Source organism: Vipera ursinii, assembly GCF_947247035.1.
Source record: "Vipera ursinii genome assembly, chromosome: Z".
Classification (NCBI taxonomy): domain Eukaryota; kingdom Metazoa; phylum Chordata; class Lepidosauria; order Squamata; family Viperidae; genus Vipera; species Vipera ursinii.
Genome location: NC_139517.1, coordinates 23,301,713 through 23,326,717, shown reverse-complemented (window position 1 = coordinate 23,326,717; position 25,005 = coordinate 23,301,713). Strand labels below are relative to the sequence as shown.

At 36.0% G+C, this 25,005-nt stretch overlaps 2 protein-coding genes across 2 annotated transcripts; one reads left to right on the top strand and one right to left on the bottom strand.

Annotated features, from left to right (window-relative positions):
* Positions 1-4,153: 4,153 nt before the first annotated feature.
* LOC310649187 (olfactory receptor 14A16-like) lies at positions 4,154-5,107 on the bottom strand (the record flags this gene model as incomplete). The annotated part of the gene is made up of 1 exon (XM_083377493.1): positions 4,154-5,107. The coding sequence occupies one exon, from the start codon at positions 5,105-5,107 to the stop codon at positions 4,154-4,156; it is 954 nt and encodes a 317-aa protein (XP_083233619.1).
* Positions 5,108-23,588: 18,481 nt separating this feature from the next.
* On the top strand, positions 23,589-24,539 carry LOC310649186 (olfactory receptor 14A16-like; the record flags this gene model as incomplete). Its single annotated transcript, XM_083377492.1, has 1 exon — positions 23,589-24,539. One exon carries the CDS (start codon positions 23,589-23,591, stop codon positions 24,537-24,539), a length of 951 nt encoding a protein of 316 aa, XP_083233618.1.
* Positions 24,540-25,005: the final 466 nt, after the last annotated feature.

The following is a 25,005-nucleotide window of genomic DNA, read 5'->3' as shown; positions in this document are numbered from 1 at the left end:
AGATATATTCAAATTTTCATAGGTCAATTTCACTAAATATTAACATAACATAGATATATGTTTTTATCTCCTTTAATTATTGTCTTCAAATGTAGCATTGTAAAAATGATATCTTAAACAGAAATATAATTGATTTTTCTAAAGAGAAGTAGAGTGAACAAAGCATATAGTTTCTTGGGAATACCTTGCTTTCCAATTACTTTAATTACTTTAATTATCTAAATGGTTTTCTAAGTATTTGTAAAGTCTTCTTAAAATTAACATTAATTACTCCTGTAGGGATAATTTTATATTGGGTCTATCATGTACAATAACTACTTCCTCTGTCAACAAACAACATGTATTACCTAATATGAAAAATATTACAAGATTGCGTTGTTACTTGAAATATGGAAGTATACATTCAGATGAATGTCACGTTAAGAGCCTGAAGTGCAAATGTGGCATGTATTTTTGTCATATGTTTCACCAGAACACATATGAGTTATGGACAGATATTGAGAATCTGATTTCTTGAGCTTTTCTTAATTAATATTACTAAATTCTAGAACTATATTCTTAAAAATAGTCCAACTATAGGTCAATTGTTCATAGACAACTCTTACAGCTATGTAATGTGGAAAAGAAGGAAAATAAACACTTAGTATTTTTCTCTGAAAAATAGTAGTGGTATTGTATACATATGTAAACCAAACATTGGTTAGAACAAGCATGTTAGAAAATTTCAATGATACCCCAAATTTAAAGTATAACCATTTGGGGGGGGATGATTTGATTTATTCTTGATAATTTTTTGGATCTTTATGAAACTTTTTGTTTCCAGTAATAAAAACAATAAAAACTAAATGTATCATTGTTATGTATTGTAATTGTTTCTAAGGGACCACAAAAGAGAGAAGTAGTTCTTGCATGTATGGAAATTCATATCTGGTCATTGAAGCAAGACAGATGGTCCTTCTCTCTCTCTCTCTCTCTCTCTCTCTCTCTCTCTCTCTCTCTCTCTCTCTCTCTCTCTCTCTCTCTCTCTCTCTCTCTCTCCCTCCCTCCCTCCCTCCCTCCCTCCCTCTCCCTCTCCCTCTCCCTCTCCCTCTCTCCCTCCCTCTCCCTCTCCCTAACTTAACAGTTGTTATACATGCATGTCTAGAATAGAATAGAATAGAATAGAATAGAATAGAATAGAATAGAATAGAATAGAATAGAATAGAATAGAATAGAATAGAATAGAATAGAATAGAATAGAACTGAAAGGGACCTTGGAGGTCTTCTAGTCCAGCCCCCTGATCAAGCAGGAGAACCTATGCCATCTCAAACAAGTGACTGTCTAGCGTCTAGCCTCTTCTTAAAAATCTCCAGTGATAGAGCGCCCATGTTTTCTGGAGGCAAGCTGTTCCACTGGTTAATTGTCCTCACTGTCAATTAAATTGACCTTCTGTATCATATGAAATAAAATGTTGATCAGAAACTAAATAACATAGTGAATTAACTTCAGAAGTAATTTATGTCAAGGATCTAAGATTATAATCCCAGTGTGTTGTAGTGAATTTATTTATTTCTTCTCACTTTTAGCATCTTGAAGCTAAAGTTTTATATAGAAGTTTCCAGATACAGAAAAATGTAAACATACTGTAAATCTGTATAGGAAAGCAAATGATACTTACATTATTCTATTATCATTATTTATTGATATCAAGTTTAATATTTTTATAAATAATTCAATGGCATACATATCTAATACTCCTTCCTCCTCCTATTTTCCCCATAACAGCCCTGTAAGTAAACTCTATTTGAGATAGGCATTCTCAATAATCATTCTCAGATCTAGATGCTGTGTCCTCCTAACGACATAGTCCAAGCACATGAAATGTTCCTTCTGTCAGGAACGGATACTGAGATTATCATACAGTAAATAACAGAGTGCCTTCTGCAAAATATTGTTCTGAAATCTTCATATATCCTCAAATTCAGATTGGCAATGCTTTCTGCATTACATCTATCTGTCTATCTATCTGTCTGTCTGTCTGTCTTTTTGTCTGTCTCTATCTGTCTATCTGTCTATCTATCTATCTATCTATCTATCTATCTATCTATCTATCTATCTATCTATCTATCTATCATCTATCTATCTATCATCATCATCATCATGTATCATCTTCATGGATATAAATTTATCAAATTTATCCTTATACGCTGCTTAGAGTCATTGTGGGCAAGTTGACAGCTATATAAATTTTCTAAATAAATAAGTAGTAGCAAGAATGAAGGAGAATGATTTAGAATGATGTACTAATCTCTTCAAAAACAGATTTCTCTAAATTCAATTTATGGATAAAATTTGATAAAATTTTCTGATATTTGCTTTATTTTTAATAAATATTTTTAAACCTTTTTTATTAAACTGAAAAAATGTTGTTATTTGCTCATATCTTGACTGTGTGCATCTGTTGGGATAAAGACTGCAACTTGAATATCCAATCCTTCCTATGTGAAGAATTACATGATAATGGTTGAGACACACTTATAAAAAAATAAACTTATTTTATATATTATGGCCTTTACAGAGTATCATCTTGCTCTTGATTTCTAAAATTTTATAACCTTTATTACTGGTGAGCCCTGTTGTAATTGTTATGCAGTGGTTTTTTTTCCCCTCTAAAACCTATGGTCCTGGGTAAATGTCCCAGAAGACAGATAAGAAGCGCCATTCATGTTGTTTCTAGGAGAGAAGCAATAGGAAGCTCAGCTCATTGATATCATAAAACAGTCAAATGCAGAGTATCAATGCTATTGTAATTATTGATATATTACTCTGGAGTGATGATTTCCATACATCAATGTCTCAAAGCTGAGGGTCATCTTTCTATCTTACTTTTTTTTAAAAAAAAAAACCTTCCAACTTAAAAATATAAATTAATTATTCATGACATTTTTGTGACACCATTTTTTCCTCTGTTCAATTGTGTCTGATTCTTGGAGACTGCCAGGACAAGTCTCTGCAGTTTTCTTGGCAAGTTTTTTTTCCCCAGAACTGATTTGCCATTGCCTCTTTCCTCGGGCTGAAAATGGGTAGTCCAAGGTCACCCATTTGATTTGTGCCTAAGATGGGATTAGCACCTGTGGTCTCCTGGTTTCTAGTCTAGTCTTATCCATCTAGTAAACTTTTGTACCTTTATACATCAATTTGTACTATTGTACAAAGATTGGATCCTACCATTTCTATATAATATTTTTTGTGGAATGTTTGGAGCTGTTGGCAGGTTCTTGAGTGCAGACACAATGATTGTTGTATTCTTTGCATGCCAATAATAAATTTTGTTCTAGATCACCAATTACTTTCATTCTTTAAAGATGGTAGCTAAATTTTCCATAAAATTCCCTTAGATTTTTTTTTGGGGGGGGGGGGAAGGTCAACATATATGTTTTTTTGAAAAAAAAACACCTTCTTCTTAGTATTATTCCCACATTATGGGAAGATCCATTTTAAAATACTCAGTTTGTGTGTGTGTGTGTGTGTGTGTGTGTGTGTATAACTCATTCCAAATTGCAAACTATAGGAGAATGTGTGTCAGAAGCATAGAAATGCCTATGCTGTATTCCTTTTTTAAAAAAAAAAACTGAAGAATATATTCCAAGTTATGGGAAAAGGAGTTTCCATTCAATAGCCATGAGACTTATTGCTGCAATCAATAAAAGATGTATGTAATTCATTTAATAATGCAAATTCAGATGGATAAAAAAAGCTGCTATTGAAACATCAGACTAATAAAACTATAGCTGGCTGAAGAAAGGGGGGCAAATCATGCAACATTGCTATGGCAATATCATGAATTGTACTAAACCACAAACAAGATATGATACTGGGTGCAGAACTCATGTTATATGCCCAGTGGTTTTCATATTTCAAAATATATTTTTAAACAATGGAAATATTTTAGTGGTCAAGAGGAGTTTAATGAATTATGTCCATCCATCCTCACTTCAAGAAACAGCAATAGAAACTACACAAGACGGGATCAATTACACATTGAAAACATACATTCTTTATTTAGGCAATTGAATCTGGTTTTCTTGATGAAGATGCTTGTTTTATTTTAGCATGAACTTCTGCAAAATCAGAATGAAGTTAAATAGTTTAATTTAAACTAAATATGACTTTTTATGGGGGATGTAAAAGAGCCTTAGAAGAAAGATATTTATTAGAAGAAAGATATTTCCTTAGTGCTGTTTTGATCTGTTTATTTCTCAGAGTGTAGATGATTGGGTTCATCAATGGTGGAACCACAGAATAGATTGCAGAAGCTACCAAGCTAAGACTATGTGATGAGTTTGAGATAGGCTTCAGATAGGCAAATGAAGTCGTAAAAAGAAATAAGGAGACTGCCAGGAAATGTGGTGAACAAGTGGAGATGGTTTTCTTCTTTCCCTGCTTGGAGGGGATTCTTGTCACTGTTCTGAAGATTTGTGCATATGAAAAAATTATGAAAGAAAAGCTTATGAATGATAAACATGCACCAATGAGGTGGACCACACTTTCAATAACATAACTATCAGAACAAGATACCTTAAGTAACTGTGGGATTTCACAGAAAAATTGATTAATGACTTTTGAACAGAAAGTCATTGTAAAAGTGCCAACAGTGTGCAACAGTGCATACAAAAGAGCAGCAATCCATGAACTAACTGCCATATGGACGCAAGCCTCTTTATTCATCACAGTTTCATAGTATAAAGGACTACAGATGGCAACATAGCGATCATATGCCATTACAGTGAGGAGAGCAAAATCACTTGCCATGAAGAAGATCAGGAAAAATACTTGGCTGACACATTCAGAATAAGAAATCCATCGTGTATTAAAAAGTGAATTGAATATAGATTTAGGAATAGTGACGGAAACAAACCCTATATCTGCAAGAGATAAATTCATCAGAAAGAAATACATGGGTTTATGAAGGTGGCATTCAAAACCTATGGTGATAATGATAAGACTGTTCCCCACCAGAACTCCTAAATATATGGCAAGAGAAAACACACTATATATAATCTGAAGATCTCGTATTTCAGAAAACCCAAGAAGGAGAAATGCATTCACTCTGGTTGTGTTGGACATTCCACTTTAATATTCACTGTGGGTAAAAGAAGAAATATAAAATAATTGTAGAAACATCTTTATTTGTTCAACATTCTAGTTAGCCAAAGAAGAACTCAGTCTAAGTGATTTTATAAACCAGGGCTATATTGCATAAGATGAAGCTGCAACTGGTCAGCAGAACTTATGGATGAATAAAGACCTGAATCAAAGCCAATGAGTCTAATGACATAGTAGACAAATAATTGGATAAATCCAACAAACACAACACTAATAAACAGTAATGGGCACCAGGGACCAGTTCAGTAGAGAAAGGTTTTTCCACGGACTAGAAAGTGTGTAGTTTTGTGTGCTGCCTGCATCCCATGGATGGGGCTTTGTTTGTTGGTGCAGACCAGTTGCTGGCATGCAGTGGCCCGGTACTGATCCACAGAGTGGGGGTTGGGGACCCATGTCCTAGGTGAACATGCAGAAGACAGATAAAGCAGATCAGCTGAATATTGTTGAGGGCTTATATATTGGGTCTATCATGTACAATAACTACTTTGTCAACAAACAACATGTATTACCTAATATGAAAAATATTACAAGATTGCATTGTTACTTGAAATATGGAAGTATACATTCAGATGAATGTCACGTTAAGAGCCTGAAGTGCAAATGTGGCATGTATTTTTGTCATATGTTTCACCAGAACACATATGAGTTATGGACAGATATTGAGAATCTGATTTCTTGAGCTTTTCTTAATTAATATTACTAAATTCTAGAACTATATTCTTAAAAATAGTCCAACTATAGGTCAATTGTTCATAGACAACTCTTACAGCTATGTAATGTGGAAAATAAGGGAAATAAACACTTAGTATTTTTCTCTGAAAAATAGTAGTGGTATTGTAAACCAAACATTGGTTAGAACAAGCATGTTAGAAAATTTCAATGATACCCCAAATTTAAAGTATAACCATTTGGGGGGGATGATTTGATTTATTCTTGATAATTTTTTGGATCTTTATGAAACTTTTTGTTTCCAGTAATAAAAACAATAAAAACTAAATGTATCATTGTTATGTATTGTAATTGTTTCTAAGGGACCACAAAAGAGAGAAGTAGTTCTTGAATGTATGGAAATTCATATCTGGTCATTGAAGCAAGACAGATGGTCCTTCTCTCTCTCTCTCTCTCTCTCTCTCTCTCTCTCTCTCTCTCTCTCTCTCTCTCTCTCTCTCTCTCTCTCTCTCTCCCTCTCCCTCTCCCTCTCCCTCTCCCTCTCCCTCTCCCTCTCCCTCTCCCTCTCCCTCTCTCCCTCCCTCTCTCTCTCTCCCCCTCCCTCTCCCTCTCCCCCTCTCCCTCTCTCCCTCCCTCTCTCCCTCCCTCCCTCTCTCTCTCCCTCTCCCTCTCCCTCTCCCTAACTTAACAGTTGTTATACATGCATGTCTAGAATAGAATAGAATAGAATAGAATAGAATAGAATAGAATAGAATAGAATAGAATAGAATAGAATAGAATAGAGCTGGAAGGGACCTTGGAGGTCTTCTAGTCCAGCCTTTCTTTCTGAGCAATCAATGTTTAATTAGCCTGGGACTATTTTGGCTTCTTTCCTTTTAAACATACTCTCTGTATATTTTCTTTTGCCCAATATTGATGAAAATAATCCGAAAGATTGTCAAGCTAGGATTTATATTCATACATTTATACACATAAAACCCTTAGCTCAGAAGAACTGAAAAGTTTAAGTATAACGTTCAGATTCTTAAATACTGGCTTGGATATAAACTACCATTAATTGAAACATATTTTTACACCTTTGAAAACATTTACAGCTGTAATATAATGTGTACACATAAAACATCACATTATTCATGCTACACAAATAATTGAAAGAAAGAATGGTGGAAAGGGAGAAGAAGAGAATGATATGCTCAGAAAGGCAGGAGGAGAAGAAGAGGAATAAGATTCGGGTTTCCAACTTACAAAAAAATGTTTTTGTCATCTCTTTCACCTTATTTTTTTTACTTAGCAGTTTATAATCACAATTTGTTTCCCTTTTTTCATCCTTCTATGACTAGTGCACATGGTATATAAATTAAGGAATATCTATCTGACCTTCTAATGCAATATAGCTCTGGGTTTTGTTCACTGATACTGACATTTTTACTCCCTAGAGCTCTGACTAATTTAGCAGAAATTGATGATAAATAATTACTGTACAATGGGGATAAAGCAAAAAACATGAGAGATACTCATTGGTATTAAGGATTTGGATTCATGTGGCCCCCGAAAGCCTTAGCTATGGATCTTACAGCCTCTTCAAAAGTTGCCACCAAACTGGGGAAATACTCTTATTAAACTGTATGGTATTGCATTCAATTAAAGTATATTGTAGCATGTAGTATTTTGTCTAGATCATTCCTAAAAATTGAAATGTGTTCTTTAAGTGCACCATTTGAAGGCAGAACATGATGCACATCCTGAAAATCTGTGTTCTGTTTGACAAAGTGGCAAATTAGGTTGCCTAGAAGTTGAAAAATCTTTCACAATCCCCCAATATCATTTTTTCCTCAAATCATCCTAATTCTATGTAATTAGGATTGTACTATATGCAGAATAAACTATTATTACATAGTAGAACATAAGCCAGAAGTGTGAAAAAGGTACTACAATAGCCAGCCTTTTTTTAACCTTTTCCCTTGAAATATTTGGATATTTTACTGCAAAGTGCAGCCTCAAATCTATACTTTTCACATAAATTTCTGGGAAAGGTTGTACATTCCTGGTGTAAATATGGAACCAGCTCATGATATTATTTGAGTGTGTAAATATATTAGGAGGAGTAATACACCTTTAAAGCTATAGTTTGCCTAGTGTAGGATTTAATCAAGTTAAATTTTTCCAGGTAGGCTTCTTTCTCAACAGTAATTATATGTGCATGCACTTGAATTTCAGCATTTTCAAATTGAACTTGCATATGTACTTCATTTTGAGTCATATATATATATATATATATATATATATATATATATATATATATATATATATATATATATATATATATATATATATATATATATATATATGTTTTCTGAGGTTTTCGCGGGTGCCTGTATGTGGATCCTTGGTTTTTCGGGTTTTTCCCCGCGTAGAACTAAAGGTGTAGGCGCAACGTTTCGACGAAATCCCATCCATCATCATCAGGCTAGTGGTTTCTGCTTCCTTCTTCTGGGAGAAGTATGTGGCTGTTTGTTTTTCTTTTTTAAACTGCCAGAGGGGGTGTGTTCTGTGAGTGGAAGTGTGCTGATTGGGTGGGGATTATGTGTGTTCTGATTGGGTGGGAGTGTGTTTTGAATGGTGGGTGTGTTCTGATTGGGTGGGGGTGTGTTTTGAGTGGATGGGCTGGTCTCAGCTGCCAGCCTTAGACCTGAGCTGGTGAGTTGTGCTGTTTTTGTTTGCCTTCGTGTTTGTGGTGGTGCCATGTTTTTATAGTGGGTGTCAGTTTGCTTATTATGTGGTTTGGAGGGGTTTAAAGTGGCTGATGTTGCAGCTGTAGTTAGGTTTCTGTTTTGTGGTTGTGCCTCTTTATCATTGTGGGTTCGGATTTGCTTTTTGAATAGTTGTGTGGTGGTGATGTCATGTGATGTTATCATGAGTTTGGGTCTGGTATCATTCTTGGTGGTTGGGACTCGTCTGTCAATCAAGGCAGGTTTCCAAATAGCTGGTAGGCGAGAGGTATCATCTCGTTTGTTCATGCTGTGGGGGTGTTTTTCTATCTCAATGGCTTCTCTGATTATTCTGTTGTTAAAATGTTCAATTTTGGCGATAGTTTTGGTTTTTTTAAAATCAATTTCATGTCCCGTGGCTTCAAAGTGTTGGACCAGGGATGAAGTTTGTTCTCCCTTTCTGAGTGAGTTTTTGTGCTCTTCAATGCGTGCACTTATTCTTCTGTTGGTCTGTCCGATGTATGTGGTGGGGCAGGTGGTGCATGGGATTTCGTATACTCCTTGGTTTTCTAACCCAATTATGTCCTTGGGGTTTCTTAGGATGGTGGATACTTTTCTGTCTGTGTAGAATGCTGTTTTGATGTTGTGTTTTTGGAGGACTTTGCTGATTCTGTCTGTGGTCCCTTTTAAGTATGGGAGGAGGGCTTTGCCTTTTTCTTGTTCTCTGTCTTGGGTTTTTGTGGGTGTCTCTCTTCGGACTAAGTTGGTAATCATGTTTCTTTGGAATCCATTGGCTGTTAGTACATTAGTGAGGTTGTGTAGTTCGGTTTTTAGGTGTTGTTTGTCAGCTAGTTGTTTTGTTCTGGAGATGAGTGTCTTGGCTACGGAGTTGATCTGTGCTGGGTGGTGGTGTGAGAGTGCATTCAGATAGCGGTTTGTGTGCGTTTTTTTATGGTAGATAGTGTGTCCTAGGGAGCCATTGGATTTCTTGTAGACTAAAATATCAAGGAAGGGAAGTTGGTTGTTAGCTTCTGTTTCCATGGTGAATTGTATTTTGGGGTGTAGGCTATTGAGGTGTGTGAGGAAGTCATCCAGTTTTTCTTTGCCATGTGGCCAGATTACGAAGGTGTCATCTACGTATCTGAGCCAGAGTTTGGGTTTGTGGTTGGATTTTTCTAGAGCGAGGGTTTCAAAGTGTTCCATGTAGAGGTTTGCGATGACAGGTGAAAGGGGTGATCCCATGGGTGCTCCTTCCATTTGTTTGTATCTTTGTCCATTGTAGATGAAGTATGTGTTAGATAGGCAGTGGTTGGTCAGATCTAGGATGTGTTTTGGGGGGTTGTATTTATTTAGGATAGCTGTCAAGGCTTCTTTGATTGGCACTTGGGTGAAGAGGGATACGACATCGAAGCTCACAAGTAGGTCACAGGGCTGTAAGTTTAGTTTACTTATGATCTCTATGAATTGGAATGAATCTTGTACGTGTGAGGTGATGGAATTTGCGTAAGGCTGTAGTTGTTTGGCAAGAAATTTGGCTAGATTTTGTAGAGGTGAGCCTATGGAGCTGACTATGGGTCAGATACACAAGATACACAAAGAAGGAACCCCTCTCAGACCCATAGTCAGCTCCATAGGCTCACCTCTACAAAATCTAGCCAAATTTCTTGCCAAACAACTACAGCCTTATGCAAATTCCATCACCTCGCACATACAAACATAACATCAAAACCGCATTTAACACTGACAGAAAGATATCAACCATCCTGAGAAATCCCAAAGACAAAATAGAACTGGAAAACCAGGGCATATACCAAATCCCATGCGCCTCCTGTCCAGCAACATACATCGGACAGACTAACAGAAGAATAGAGGTATGTGTAGAAGAACATAAGAACTCAGTACAGAAGAAAGATCACACATCTTCACTAGTACAACACATAAACACTACGGGACACAACATCAATTTTGAAGGTACAAAAACAATCGCCAAAATAGAACATCTCAATAGCAGAATAATCAGAGAAGCCATTGAAATAGAAAAACACCCAGACAGTATGAACAAGCGAGACGACACCTCCCGCCTACATGACATTTGGAAACCAGCATTGATAGAGAAACGAATTTCAGCAAACAAGGATTTAAAAAACCAACAAACAACCCCAAATGCCACCAGCCCCAGCAAGACACATCCACACCCAGAACAAAAACTCCCCCACACAGAAGACAGAACAAGTCAAGCAAAAGTGCCATCACCCAAGCAGAAGAACGCACACACGAACCTGACTGACCCATACCAGAGATACATAGCAGGTCCTCGAACTCGGAGCCAAACCAAAGCTCTGGAGGCCACTACACAGCCCACTCCTCAGGACACCAAATCACAACACTCAGGATATTACAACACAACAAAAAAACCCACCCATTCAGAACACACCCCACCCAATCAGAAGACAGCCACGCCTCCAACCAATCAGAAGACAACCACGCATCCACCCAATCAGAAGACAGCCACGCCTCCACTCAATCAGAAGACAACCACGCCTCCACCCAATCGGAGGACACCCCCACCCAATCAGAAAGCAGCCACGCCTCCACCCAGTCAGAACACAGCCCCACCGGCAGTTGGAAGGAAAGGAACAGCCAGACCACGCATTGCTCCTGGAAGCAGCAGGAGGAACACTCCGGCCTGATGATGACGGATGGGATTTTGTCGAAACGTCGCCACAACTTTCTGAAGATGAAAGGAACGCGGGAAGAAACCCGAGACTCTAGATCTACATATATATATATATATATATATATATATATATATATATATATATATATATATATATATGTGTGTGTGTGTGTGTGTGTGTGTGTGTTTGTGTGTGTGTGTGTGTGTGTGTGTGTGTGAAGTGTTTGTTAAGTATTTTAGAATACCTTGCTAGGTCCCAAACACGGGACAAATCTTATTGCCTGTTTTAGCCTAACCCAAAGCCATCCACAGGCTGTAGTCACAACAGTGACAGCTCATATTTGTGTATTTTTTTTGATTGCTAACAAAGAATTAAAGGGAGACTAATATGGCCCTTTCAAACTCATTTGTTCTCATCAGTCAGCCATACCCTTCTGAGGTTAGAACAATTGCCTAATGTGCAATCAGCCCAGGTTCGAATCAGCCTGTGGATGGCCTTGGGTTAGGCTGAAACAGGCAATAAGATTTGACCCATGTTTGGGGCTTACCAAGGTATTCTAAAATACTTAACAAACACTTAACACATATCTCCCTTGCCTCTCAGCTAACAAAGCGAGAAAGAGCCTGTGGCCTAGAGGTTAGAACAATTGCCGAATGTGCAATCGGCCCAGGTTCGAATCTCAGAAGGGTATGGCTGACTGATGAGAACATTAGTCTCCCTTTAATTCTTTGCTAGCAATCCAAAAAATTTACACACGTGCACACACACACACACACACACACACGTGTGTGTATGTGTGTGTGTGTGCATGTGTGTAAATTTTTTGGATTGTGTGTATGTGTGTGTGTGTGTTTGTGTGTCTGTGTGTGTGTGTGTAAATTCTTTGGATTGCTAACAAAGAATAACCAAAAAGGCTTACCAATGGTTTTTCAAACCTTAAATGCTTTCTCTGATGATCCTGGCAGAGGACCAGTGAAAGCTTAGATTAGGTACATATGCTTTAAACAGTTACTTTTTATGGCTTATTATGATCTTTTAGCAATAAACGACTGTTTTTTCTCCATCCTGGTGTTTGAAGATTTTATACTATAAGTAAATATGCCTGGGATTCATAGTTTTAAAATTATTACACACACACACACACACACACACACACTTCATTGTAAAAATTCTGTGAAGATACATTATTGTCCTCGGTAACAGTGATAATACTATGGGACAAATGCAATGATTGAAAATAAGATCAAGCTTTTGGATAATTTGAAATTCATTCTTCCTTCAAGAAAATAAAAAGTTATAATTATCCTTTTTCTAAATTAAATTGTTAAATTGTCTTTAAAAAGGAATGCTGATATACAATGTCTGTAAATGCTCATTTAAAATTTTTCCCCCCACAAATGCTCTGAAGGATTGACATGATTTCTTTGTTCCTTATGCTATAAATAATGGGATTCATTAAAGGAGGTAAGATGGAATAAATCACACTAAGCACTAGGCCCATTTTTCCTGAGATTGTTGAAGATGGTCCCTTATAAGAAATGATTCCTGTGAAGACAAACAAGAAAAGGACAAGAAAGTGAGGAAGGCAAGTAGAAGTGGCTTTCTTCCTTCCCTTTGCAGAGTGGATTTTCACCACAACTCTAAAAATCTTCAGATAGGAAATGATGATAAAACAGAAACACCCTACACCAAACAACATGGCCAAACTAATCACTTGATCTTCAAGAATGTAGGAGTTGGGGCAAGAAAGCTGTAGAAGTGGTGGAATTTCACAGAAGAACTGGTTGATAAAGTTGGAGCAGAAGGTAATTGTAAATGTGCAACTGCTGTGTAAAACAGCATAAAAAAGGCTCACAATCCATGCAACAGCCACCATTTGAATGCAGGCTTTTTTGTTCAGATAGTATTCATATTGCAGTGGGTTGCAGATAGCAACATATCAATCATAGGCCATGATGGTCAAAAGGAAGAGTTCTGAATTCCCAAAAAGGGCAAAGAAGAAGACTTGGGCCACACATTCATGATAGGAAATTTGCCAGGTAGCCATTAATAAATTAGCTATGGCCTTAGGGATAGTAACTGAAATATAACCAAGCTCAATGATAGATAAATTTGCCAAGAAAAAATACATTGGCTTATGAAGAGTATGGTTAAATGCTACAACAACAATCACCAGAAAATTTCCAATCAGTGTAGTCAGATAGATGATGGAAAAGGCCACACAGTATAAAATCTGTAGTTGCCGGACTTCAGAAAATTCTAAAAGATGAAATTCAGTCACAATACTTTGATTAGACATTGCCTTTTTAGAATTCAGTACAGCACCTGTAGTGGATAATGGGGAGGGGAAAAGGAGGTAGGAATAGCAGAATATGCATTCAATACAATTGAAAGAAATATTTTAAAAAGCAAAGATTGGATCTTTCTTAATGTAATTATTTACAGTTTTGAAGATGGGTTTCTAACTAATTAATAAACTTTATGTACCACTTAACTAGCCAAAAATTACAATAGCCTACAAAACATAAGATTGCCTTTGTGAAAAAGAATACCAGCATCAAGATTATAACAAAGCTGATATACTTAAAAGAAAAGCATTTAAAAAACAACATTGATAATGAATCAATATAACTGCCCAGAATTTCTAGGTTGGGCAGTATAATTATTCAATATATTATGGTTGATTTGCACAGTCAGCCAGATGTTTAAACTGGACCTGGCATTTTTGTCTACCTACTGAGTTGTTCCTAAGGATCTGGGATTTTTATTGCTGTGGAAAAGGATGAGCTTGGTTTGGAAATATATGTATGCAAATATACATAGAAAGGATGTCAGAAGATTTCTATAAGTAAGCTTTTCCCCATCAACTCTATAAGTACGTAGGTATCTGATTCCTAATTCATTCAACTGGAGTGCAATTTAAAAACATTTATTATTCTTTATTTTATTGACCCCTATAGGTCTTAAAAATAAATAGTATCTCTCCTTAGTCTGTTTTGTATTGGAATAAAAAAAAATCCTGTCTTCTCCTTTTCAACCACATATACTTTTTGCCTTTCTGTAGCTATTATTAATGGGATGGGTTTTATGCATACATGCATGTTCTGTGCTAAGTATAGATTCTGCAAATGAATTGAAAGATCACAATTAGGATTAATTCAACATATTTTTAAACAAGTTTACATTTAAGTCTGCAACTTGTCAGATTGTATCAAAAGGCCGATAATTCAGTCACTGAAAATCTGCAATTGATATCCTTATAAAATTTAGGGGAAAAAGTGCCAGATATGGAGTGTGTTAATTATGCAAAACAAAATGCCATGTACTTAGTTTCTGCTTGTGAGAATTAAGTTGTCACAGAGCTTTTAGAAAATCCAGATAAGAATAAATATTTTGAAAATATGATACATTCTTGCTATGTCCATTGTATAAGATAAAAAAACTTATGTAATTAAAGTGAGAAAGGGGGATGAAAATCCAGCGTTCTATAACCAACATTGTGAACTTTGTTAATGGGAAAGTTTGAAATCCTTTGAAACAGGCTTTTTTTAAAATCTCAAGACATGTAGTTTTTAATTGTCCACTATTGATCCATCTTTATCATTTCAGCCCACATAATATTGGGCCACGTATATCCAAACATGGGGAGAAAACAACTCAATCAATCAACCTTCTTTTAATGTCTTCTCCTACCAGAAGAATGCTATTGCTTCTTTTTATGTTGCAGGCTAAAACAAAACAGTTATATTTTCACCAGATGGTTCATAGGATTTTACAGATAGGTTATCTGTCATTCTCTAGTACTGTATTTTCCTTAAATCTTTCTTTGAATTTTCCTGATCAATTAAAAGTGTTCAGTTTATGGTTTGATTTGGAGGAAAATAAATTTTAATTCCAGGAAAATATCTGTCTGCCTCTCTATCATTTATCTATCTATCTATCTATCTATCTATCTATCTATCTATCTATCTATCTATCTATCTATCTAATCTATCATCATCATCATCATCATCATCATCATCATCATCATCATCTATCTAAAAACACTTAAGTTCTTAGCATTGGCTTTGCTTTTACTTGTAACCTTTTTACAGCTAATAAAAGATATTAAAAGGTAATAAAAGATAAAATATTATTTTAAAATATTACTATTTTACTGCTATTGTATTTTGTTTGGTTGTAACAATCAATTAGCTATCTAGCTATCTAACTATCTATTTAGCTACCTAGCTATCTAGCTATTTATATCTCTATCATCTATCTGGAAAATAAATATATAATTGATGTCTATAGGTTAGAAATAAAAATAGGAAACTCTTACCCAGATTCCAGAGGTAAGAAGTTGTTTATTCCTTTCATTAACTCAGATGCAACAAACTCAATTATACAAAGAATCAGGTGATAACTACAAAATACTGCATTAAAAAAATGACTGAATTTTTAAAAAATCTTTCTGAGCTATTATGTCATTTTTTTTATTTGCATTATTCTTTTGAAATAACCAGCTATCTAAAAATGTACAGTGTATCTACTAGCTAGCTATTCCATTCTAAAGCAGATTTTTACATAGTCATACTTCTTTTCTTTATCTTTTTAATACTTTAATATTTCTGCATCTCAGACTCTGTTTTCAAAATTAACCCATAGCAGTATATTATATTTCCTGGAAAATTTTATGTGTATCTACATACTCATCTGGTTATACTGAAAGACATATTTGCTCTACTTTGCCAGATGTCTGTGTAATAATGTCTCAGATAAAACTGCATCAGAAATATGTTTTCCAGGAAGCTTTATTCATGTATTTTCCAATAAGACCATTTGAGATATTTACCCAGGAGCTTAAACTACAACATGAGGGATTGCCCAGAGGAAAATGGAAATGTGATGAAATGGCTAGAGAAACAAGGCACACAAGAAAACACAGTAAAAACATATTGACTCAAGTTTATGTTTGAATTAATCACTTCTCAAATCTGGCATTATTTAATGTTATAATTGGCCTCTGGGATAATAAAAAAAATTATGTGAATTATCTTGAAGAGGTGCAGAATGCTCTTTCTAATGCTATGAATATTTAGAGTGTGTGTGTAGCATGGTGGATTAAATAGTGATTTTGATGAAACCTAAATTGCAATACTAGAAGAGAGAAGGGAGAAATGGCTATTAAATTCCAGGGAGTTTGGGGGTGGGGCATTAACTTTCCCTATAAAAAAGTCAGTGAGTAAAGAATGGAAAAAGACTGCTGCATGGTTGTTGCTTGTTCCATTATTAGACAGAAATAATAGGTTTCTGCATTACCTCTTTAACCTTGTAACCAATGAATTTGATTGTGATGAATTATGATGATGATGTTAGGGTGTCATTCTTGCGGGGGATGAGCAAAGAATGCCAGGAGTATATGCCAAGGCTACATATTCCCAGCAGGGTCACTGAAGGCATAGTCATCCCAGTTGCCCAAAAAAAGCAAGCAGGAGTCTATATTGAACAACAGCAATATAAGAAGATGCTGTAGTCCGATGATCAGGAAAGGCTTTTTACAACTTTAGCAGGTATTCCAGTTGCATTTTGGATGTCTCTGAAGACCTGGCTCTTTGACAGTCTTTCACTAGGGTGGGGATAACTAGTGTGGGAATCAAATAATTTAACAACTGGTTCTCTGCAGGGGGGAAGGTGGGGGAGGCGCTGCCACAAGGCAGGTGAGGGAGGGGTGGAGCTCCCTCATGCAGCTCACAACTGCTAACTGTGCTGAAGGACACGTGCAGTGAGGCCTACCATTCCCCAACACCTGTTTCATGGTGACTTCTGTCACTTTCTCCTTTTTCCTCCTCCTTTGAACAGCCATTTGCTCCCATTGCTGCTTTTTTAGTCCCAGATCTCGGTTTCTCCGGAACCTGTGGAGAGGGTCTTTGGAAACAAAGCTGCTCAGTGATTGGGTAGGGTGGGAACCATTCTCTTCACTTTTTGACCAGCTCTGAAATGGGCTGGAAGGAGCAATCTAAGGAATACAATCTGGCAAGCAAGGGGATTGGAGGCATGTGAATGAACACTAGTCTGGCATCTCAAAAATACCCAGGGTTTTGAAGTATTTCTAGTAGGACTACATGCCTATGTAATAGCTTTGTTCCCTATGTCATCTGTCTGGTAAACTCGTAAGGTTTGTATTTTCTTGCCGTGCACATATATACATAATCCAAACTAGACTGTTGTTTTTCTGTGTCATATAATATATGTGGGTATACATTTATTTATTTATTTATTTATTTATTTATTTATTTATTTGTTTGTTTGTTTGTTTGTTTGTATGTATGTATGTATGTATGTATGTTTATTTATTTATTTTTTATTTATTTATTTAATAATATTTATATACCGCCCTTCTCCCGAAGGACTCAGGGCGGTGAACAGGGCAAGAATAAAAATACAAAGTTACAAAAGTTAAAAAAGAATTAAATATATGCCCACTAAAAACAGTAAATACCAAATATTAAAATAACAATAAAAATCCCCACCAATCCCCCATCAGGCCAGACCGGCTTGTTCAAATAAGAATGTCTTTAGATCGCGACGAAAGGAGCGAAGATCGGGCGCCATCCAGAGCTCAACCGGTAACTGATTCCATAGCTCCGGGGCACCCACAGAGAAGGATCTCCCCCTGGGGGCCACCAATCGACATTCTCTGATCGGTGGCACCCTGAGGAGGCCCTCTCTGTGGGAACGTACAGGGTGAAGGGAAATTGATGCCGGCAGCAGGTGTTCCCCAAGGTACTCCGGACCCCTGCCATGTAGGGCCTTAAACACCATTACTAGTACCTTGAATCTCATGTATGTATGAATCTTATGTACGTATGTCATATTTATATCAGAGGGGGTGACCCTTTGAGAGCTGTATGCAGCAAAATGCAGATTAGTGTACATTCAAAGTAACAATAAAGTTATTCTATTCTATTCTATTCTATTCTATTCTATTCTATTCTATTCTATTCTATTCTATTCTATTCTATTCTATTCTATTCTATTCTATTCTATTCTAATTATGTTTGTTTATTGTATCCTGAAAAGACAAAATTGCCTGCCAATTCAAAGCAAAAATGTAATAATTTAATCTCTAATATGGACTATAAGGGACGCGGTGGCTCAGTGGGTTAGGACGCTGAGCTTGTTGATCAGAAGGTCGGCAGTTTGGTGGGTCGAATCCCAAGTGCCATGTGACAGAGTGAGTGCCTGTTACTTGTCCCAGCTTCTGCCAACCTAGCAGTTCGAAAGCACGTTAAAATGCAAGTAGAAAAATAGGGACCACTCCAGTGGGAAGGTAACAGCATTCTGTGAGCCTTTGGTGTCTAGTCATGCCGGCCACATGACCATGGAGATGTCCTCGGACAAGTGCTGGCTCTTCAGCTTTGAAATGGAGATGAGCACCGGCCCCTAGAGTTGGAAACGACTAGCACACATGTGTGGGGGAAACTTTACCTTTTTTAATGGACTATATGAAAATGTCTGGTTTGCCAAGCCAGCTGGCATGGACGTCTGGAGGATGGCTCTTGTCTTCCACATCTAGTTTTGCATCACTGGGGGGGTCCTAAAAGAAGAGTCACCCAGGAGGGGTGACCAGAAAGAAGGGGCTTTTGCAGAAATGTGGGGGAGCCACAACCCCCCTGTTAGTGCCTGCATTCCCTTCATCCTGGCAGACAAAAGACTGGCCATAGTAATATGGCCAATTACTAGGCTGCAGACAGCTGAAGTTTACCATCAGGCAACATTAAAGCAACATGGAAGAGACAGGGGTAAGATTCCTCTCTATACTCTTAATCTTCTTTTCACCTAAATAAGCTGCTAAGTAACTTCCCCCCTATGGAGAGGGAGGGGGGAATTTGAACAAGCGAAAGCAAGCTCAGGGGTGTTTTTTTTCTTTCTTTTCTTTCTTTTTTTCTTTAAATGTTGAAAAAAGAAATGGACTAAAAGAAAAGAATTTTCAAAGCACTTGGGGGACACCCAGTGGCTAAACCTGAAATTGCAATCTGATTTCCTTTTTTAAAAAAAATAAAACATTCAAGAAAAATAAGATAAGATTAACCTTGAACACCAGATGTAAAACTCCACCATGGAAGTTTCAAAAACAAATCTATGCTATGTGGGAAATATCCTACCAAACCTATCAGTTCCTTTCTGCAGCTGGTGATGAAATAAGAGCTTTTGGAAAAAGAAATAGAAAGTATCTCGAAGAAACAAACTCAAATTGTGACTACAACCAATATTTTATCGGGACAGAACTTAACAGAAGAATCAAATACATTGGCAGAAGAATTAACTACTCAACAAACACAGATTTTCGAAGACAAAAATGAGAAACGGGTGGAAAAAAAATTGTTAAGCCCAGCGCAACTATATCAAGAGGTGAAAATAATGAGAAGATTTGGTGTTGTTAACACACCCCTCAATCCTTCAAAAATGGAGACTGGAGGGCTACTTAAATATGATACAAAAATACATGAATGCTTTGATGACCCTGAGGCAAAGAAGCGAAAAATGATATGGCAAAGGAAGAAAGCAAGAATAAGATTGAAGAAATATGGACATACTTAAGAGGCCTGAAATAGATAACACCAAAATAGATAGGATTGTACTTGGATTATGAGAGATTGCTGTGATGAGTAGATAAAATATTGACTAATTAAAAAAATAAAAACAAAATAGAGATGTATGAATACAAACATTGAAATACTGAATTCTTTAAATGAAATGGATTAAGATGTATATATGTTAAGAATAATACAATGTAGTTAATATACTTGGATGTAGTAACATGAAAAGATGTGTTAAATGTTGAAATGGAGAAATTTTGGTTAACTTTCAATATGTGGAAATTATAAATGATAAGCGTAATATATTGTCCTCCTTCTCTTCCTCCTTCTTGCAATTGGTATTCTAATGACTACCATTCTCATATTGTACTACTAACTTGTCAATATGAAAATGAGATAAATAAGAAGTGTATTTACATTACTAGGTATTGGAGAAAACTGTGTAAAGGGAAAGGAGGTTATTTACAAATATGAAAATGAGAAACTTTAAATGTTTAATCTTAATATTAATGTAAAATTAAAACTGGAAAAATATATAAGGTGTTTAATATCTTAAAAATGGAATGTTTAAATATAAAATATACTAAGGTATTGATAAATATAAGAAACTATTAAATGACTGATGGATAGCAATGAAAGGTATGTTAATTTAAATGAGAGATAATATGTATTAAAGGAAATAAGAGAGAGGGAATATTAGTTACAACAACTTGGAGATCTGTAATGGCTCCCGCCATGATCTGAAAACCTACTTATTTGAACAGGCCGGCCTGGTCTAAGAGTTTGGGGTATTTTTAACTATTTATTGTTAGGGCTTAATTAATTTAATCTTACTTTTAACTTTTGTATGTAATGCTTTTATTGCCCTGTACACCGTCCTGAGTCCTTCAGGAGAAGGGCGGTATAGAAATTCAATAAAATAAATAAATAAATATATATGTATGTATTTGTCTGAAATGGAACTATTGTAACCCAGACACCATGTTGCTTTTTAAAGATATTATTGTAATAGTGGAAAATTATTTTTTTAAAAAAGAAAGAAAAGAAAATGTCCAGAAAAAAGTGACAATTCTCACAAAAAAGGCTTCATTCCTCACTGCATATACTAGACATGTGAAATGTGTTTGCAGGGTAAAACACATCAAGCCATTAGACCGATACATATTTCCTGAATATAATTCTTGACAGATTCAGAACTCTGTACTACATGAATATGTCATTATTCCTACCATTACCTTTAGACAGTAAGAGAATTTTAATGGAGAAGAAAATCAACACACAGGAATCCCAGTGTATATTTCATTTCATTAATTAATACTAGACATTGGGAGTATGCATTGCCTAACATATTTTAATTTGGATCCTGAACGACATATTCAAAAAAATAGTTCAGTTTTAATTGAAACACTTCAAAATTTTCCCCTATAAATAACTGCATCTAGAGTGCATGACTGTAGAAGGAAACTCATAGATTATTAGAACTTTTTAATGGAAGTTTTGTGGTATGTGTGTCTGTTATGGAAAATATATACATATGATTTAAAAAGAAACCTTAAAATTATATATATAATGATACAATTCATGTTTTTCTTCCACTCTGCCAATAGTTCTTGTAAAACATTAAACTATTACCAGCATTCTTATCTGCCCTTCATATAAATTATTGATTATTCAGAATGGTTGTACATTAAATTTCTGAAATAAGAGTCCCCAAGTGCAGCTGATATGTTTAAATAAAATACAGTCCCCTGATGACAACTATTCTGTGCCCTGTAGAAATTCAGCTCACTATTTAAATATGAAAATATATTATAAATAATAAAGCATACTGGATGAGCATGATGTTTACAACTTTCTATTCTTCAAGGTCAAGAGCAGTACTGAAGAGGTTATATTAAGGATGGGGAGAAATTTAAATAACAACAGGTTTAATTCTCACTTTACTAAATTACAATACCCTTTGTTTTCTTATTTCTTACTTTTCTCTGAGAAATGTATGTGTATGTGTGAAAAATATGCACAGAAACAATATACATTTTCTTTTTGCAGCCTCTTTCTTCAAAATCACAAGTTTCATTTCCTAAAATTTGGAGCAGGTAAAACAAACAAATTCATCAGATGTTAAGGACATTGTGGTGACTGGACCGGATTTGACTGGGCTGGAAAGAAATTCATGCAGAGAATCAGTAAGCTATTCCCAAGTCTCCTCCCCACCCCCCATTTAATTATCTTCTTCTTCAGCTTGCTTTGATGTTCTGTCTTTCTTCATGAAATCTCAGAAGGCTAAAAGGGGCTCTATTTCATTATCATGAAAATTCAGTGAAGCAGGCTAACCTGTGGGATATGACTGAATTCCATAGTCAAATAGGGATTAGTGCCATTCTCTTACTGTATTCCTGACTGGCGACAATTACAACAAGTTGGGCTTTGGTTCTTGATGATAATCTAGTACTGATCATCATAATTGGATGATGAAGATGATGATGATGATACTAACCTATCAAACTCTTAGTATTTAAAATATTAATTTGCTCGATGGCAAAATTCAAATATAACAATATATCATTTATTTGCCTCAAACTGGAAAAAAAATCTGTCCAAATCTTTAGAGAAGAGAATTATTTTCACTCATTCACAAGCAGATAAAAGGATAGGAGCTAATCTGATTCCAGGTCCAGGCTGTGCCATAATGAGGGATCATTGTATGAGTGGCATTGGCTTTCTCAAAGCAACTATCTGCACAGAGTCATTGTCCTTTATATACAATTTTATGTGTCACATATTATTTCAAACATTCCTTCTATCTTATTTAGCAGAGGATAAGTCCTTAATGTCTAGAAGATCATGACTATCATGCTAAGAAATAAAGATTGCCAACTATGCAACACTTCAGAGTTGATTCCAAAAAAAGTGGTTCAGAGCACATGGAAACAAATGTAGCACTGTCTTTAAATACTTTTAATTTGATGGATGAAACTATATATCTCATCAATTTCTGATCAGTGATTCTCACAGAGATATACTGTAGTCCTTCCACTAGAATGAGTATGGGTTAAAGTCTTTTCATTGATTTTCTGTCTTCAAGTCATTCAAGTCAAGCTCTCAGCAACCACATTGATAGATATTTTTCTGTAATAATCTGTCCCTGATCTGTTCTTTCAGATCTTCCAATAGTAGTGATTAAAGAGATTTCTCTAGTAAGAAAAACACTGGCGATATAAGCCCTGCTTTCAGGACCATCAGACTCATTTGGGTATTCATATTGATGGTGTTTCACCTTATATACTTAAACTGTTTTACCTTGGGGGTGGTATTACTAAAGTTTCATACATAGCTTGCCAACATCCCAGGTGTGGCTTCATAGGAAGCAAAAATGTCTTCTCCAAAATTCTGTGATTATGATTGCATGGCTTTATTTAAAAAAAGAGAGAGGGATTTGAGGGCTTCTGACAGGCGACCTACTTCCATCTCTACTTTTATCACCTTCAAAATTCCCTGAAATGTTCCAGAGTCATTCTACTGAAGTTATTTTTTTCTAATCAATATTCATTGGGAGATATTTTGGTGGGAACAGGAAGAGGGCCATAGCAATTGCAATGGCAGAAAGCTTGCCTCTATGAAGCCAGTTCTTCCCACTGCATGTAGAAAGGCAAAACAATGAGTGGAAAACATGGAGCTTCATTGACTCTCTAGATGATTGTATGAACATATTTTAGTTGCAATCCTATAGTAAGTTATTTTAAGTGACTCAAGCCGTTTTCTATCTGCTACTTTACCTAGGAATTGTGAAACTGCTGTGCATAAAATGTTTCAGAACACGTCTGTATCTACATTTTTGCTTCTAGAATTCTCCAAGACCTGGGAACTGCAGATTCTCCATTTCACTGTGTTCCTGTTGTTGTATTTAACAATTATAACAGGGAACATTTTAATCATCTCTGCAGTAGCATTTGACCATCATCTTCATACACCATTATATTTCTTTCTGATGAATTTGGCAGTACAGGATTTGTGCTCTGTTTCAGTGATTCTTCCCAAATCCATGATCAATTCCCTCCTGAATACCAGGGAGATTTCTTATTTTGGATGTGTTGCTCAGGTTTTTTTGTTTTTCCTTTTTATATCATCGGATTTTTTTCTTCTCACAGTCATGGCATATGACCGGTATATTGCTATCTGTAATCCACTGCACTATGAAATAGTGATGAACAAGCAAGCTTGTACATGGATGGTTGCTATGGTGTGGCTTTCTGGTCTTGCATATGGAGTTATACACACAAGTGGGACTTTTGCAACCCCTTTCTGCTCTAATGTGATAAATCAATTCTTCTGTGAGATACCCCAGTTACTTAAACTTGCCTGCTCTGACTTATATTTAATTGAAATTGGAATTGTAGTTCTAAGTGTTGCCATTGGGGTAAGTTGCTGTTGCTTCATTATTGTGACTTATGTACATATCTTCACGGCACTCCTTCAGATTCCTTCCATGCAGGGAAGGCAAAAAGCATTTGCAACCTGTCTTCCTCACATCATTGTATTTTCCATGTTTTTATTTACAGGAAGTACTGCTTATTTGCGACCAACCTCTGACACTCCGTCATATCTGGACTTGACTTTTACAATGATATATTCAATGCTTCCTCCTCTGCTGAATCCAATTATTTACAGCATGAGAAACAAGGCAATTAAAAAAGCTCTCTCAAAACTATTTAGAGGAAAATACTGTTCTCTGAATACATCATGCAGATTGAAATAGAAATTGGAATAGTGCCTAGCTAGATATTTGTCACTGTACTTAATAAACTTCATATATTTAAACTTTTAACATTTATTTTTTAAAAAAATATTAAGTTCTTGATCTGAAAGCTACAGTTAATAGAGAATGTAGCAGCAAGGAGGATTGATTTGGAATATTTTTGTGTATTTTGAAGCAAAGGCACTAACAGTGAAAAACTCAAAAAGTCTTGATACCCAGCTTTCATCGGGCTTTCCATTTTTAAGACAAGGTATCATATTCAAGGTGCTGGTGATGACCTATAAAGCCCTAAATGGCTTGGGTCCGGGATATCTAAGGGAACACCTGCTGCCGGCATCAAGCTCCCTTCGTCCAGTGCGCTCCCACAGGGAGGGTCTTCTCAGGGTGCCACCGGTAAGAGATTGCTGGCGGACGACACCCAGGGATAGGGCCTTCTCAGTGGGTGCACCTGCCCTTTGGAACCAGC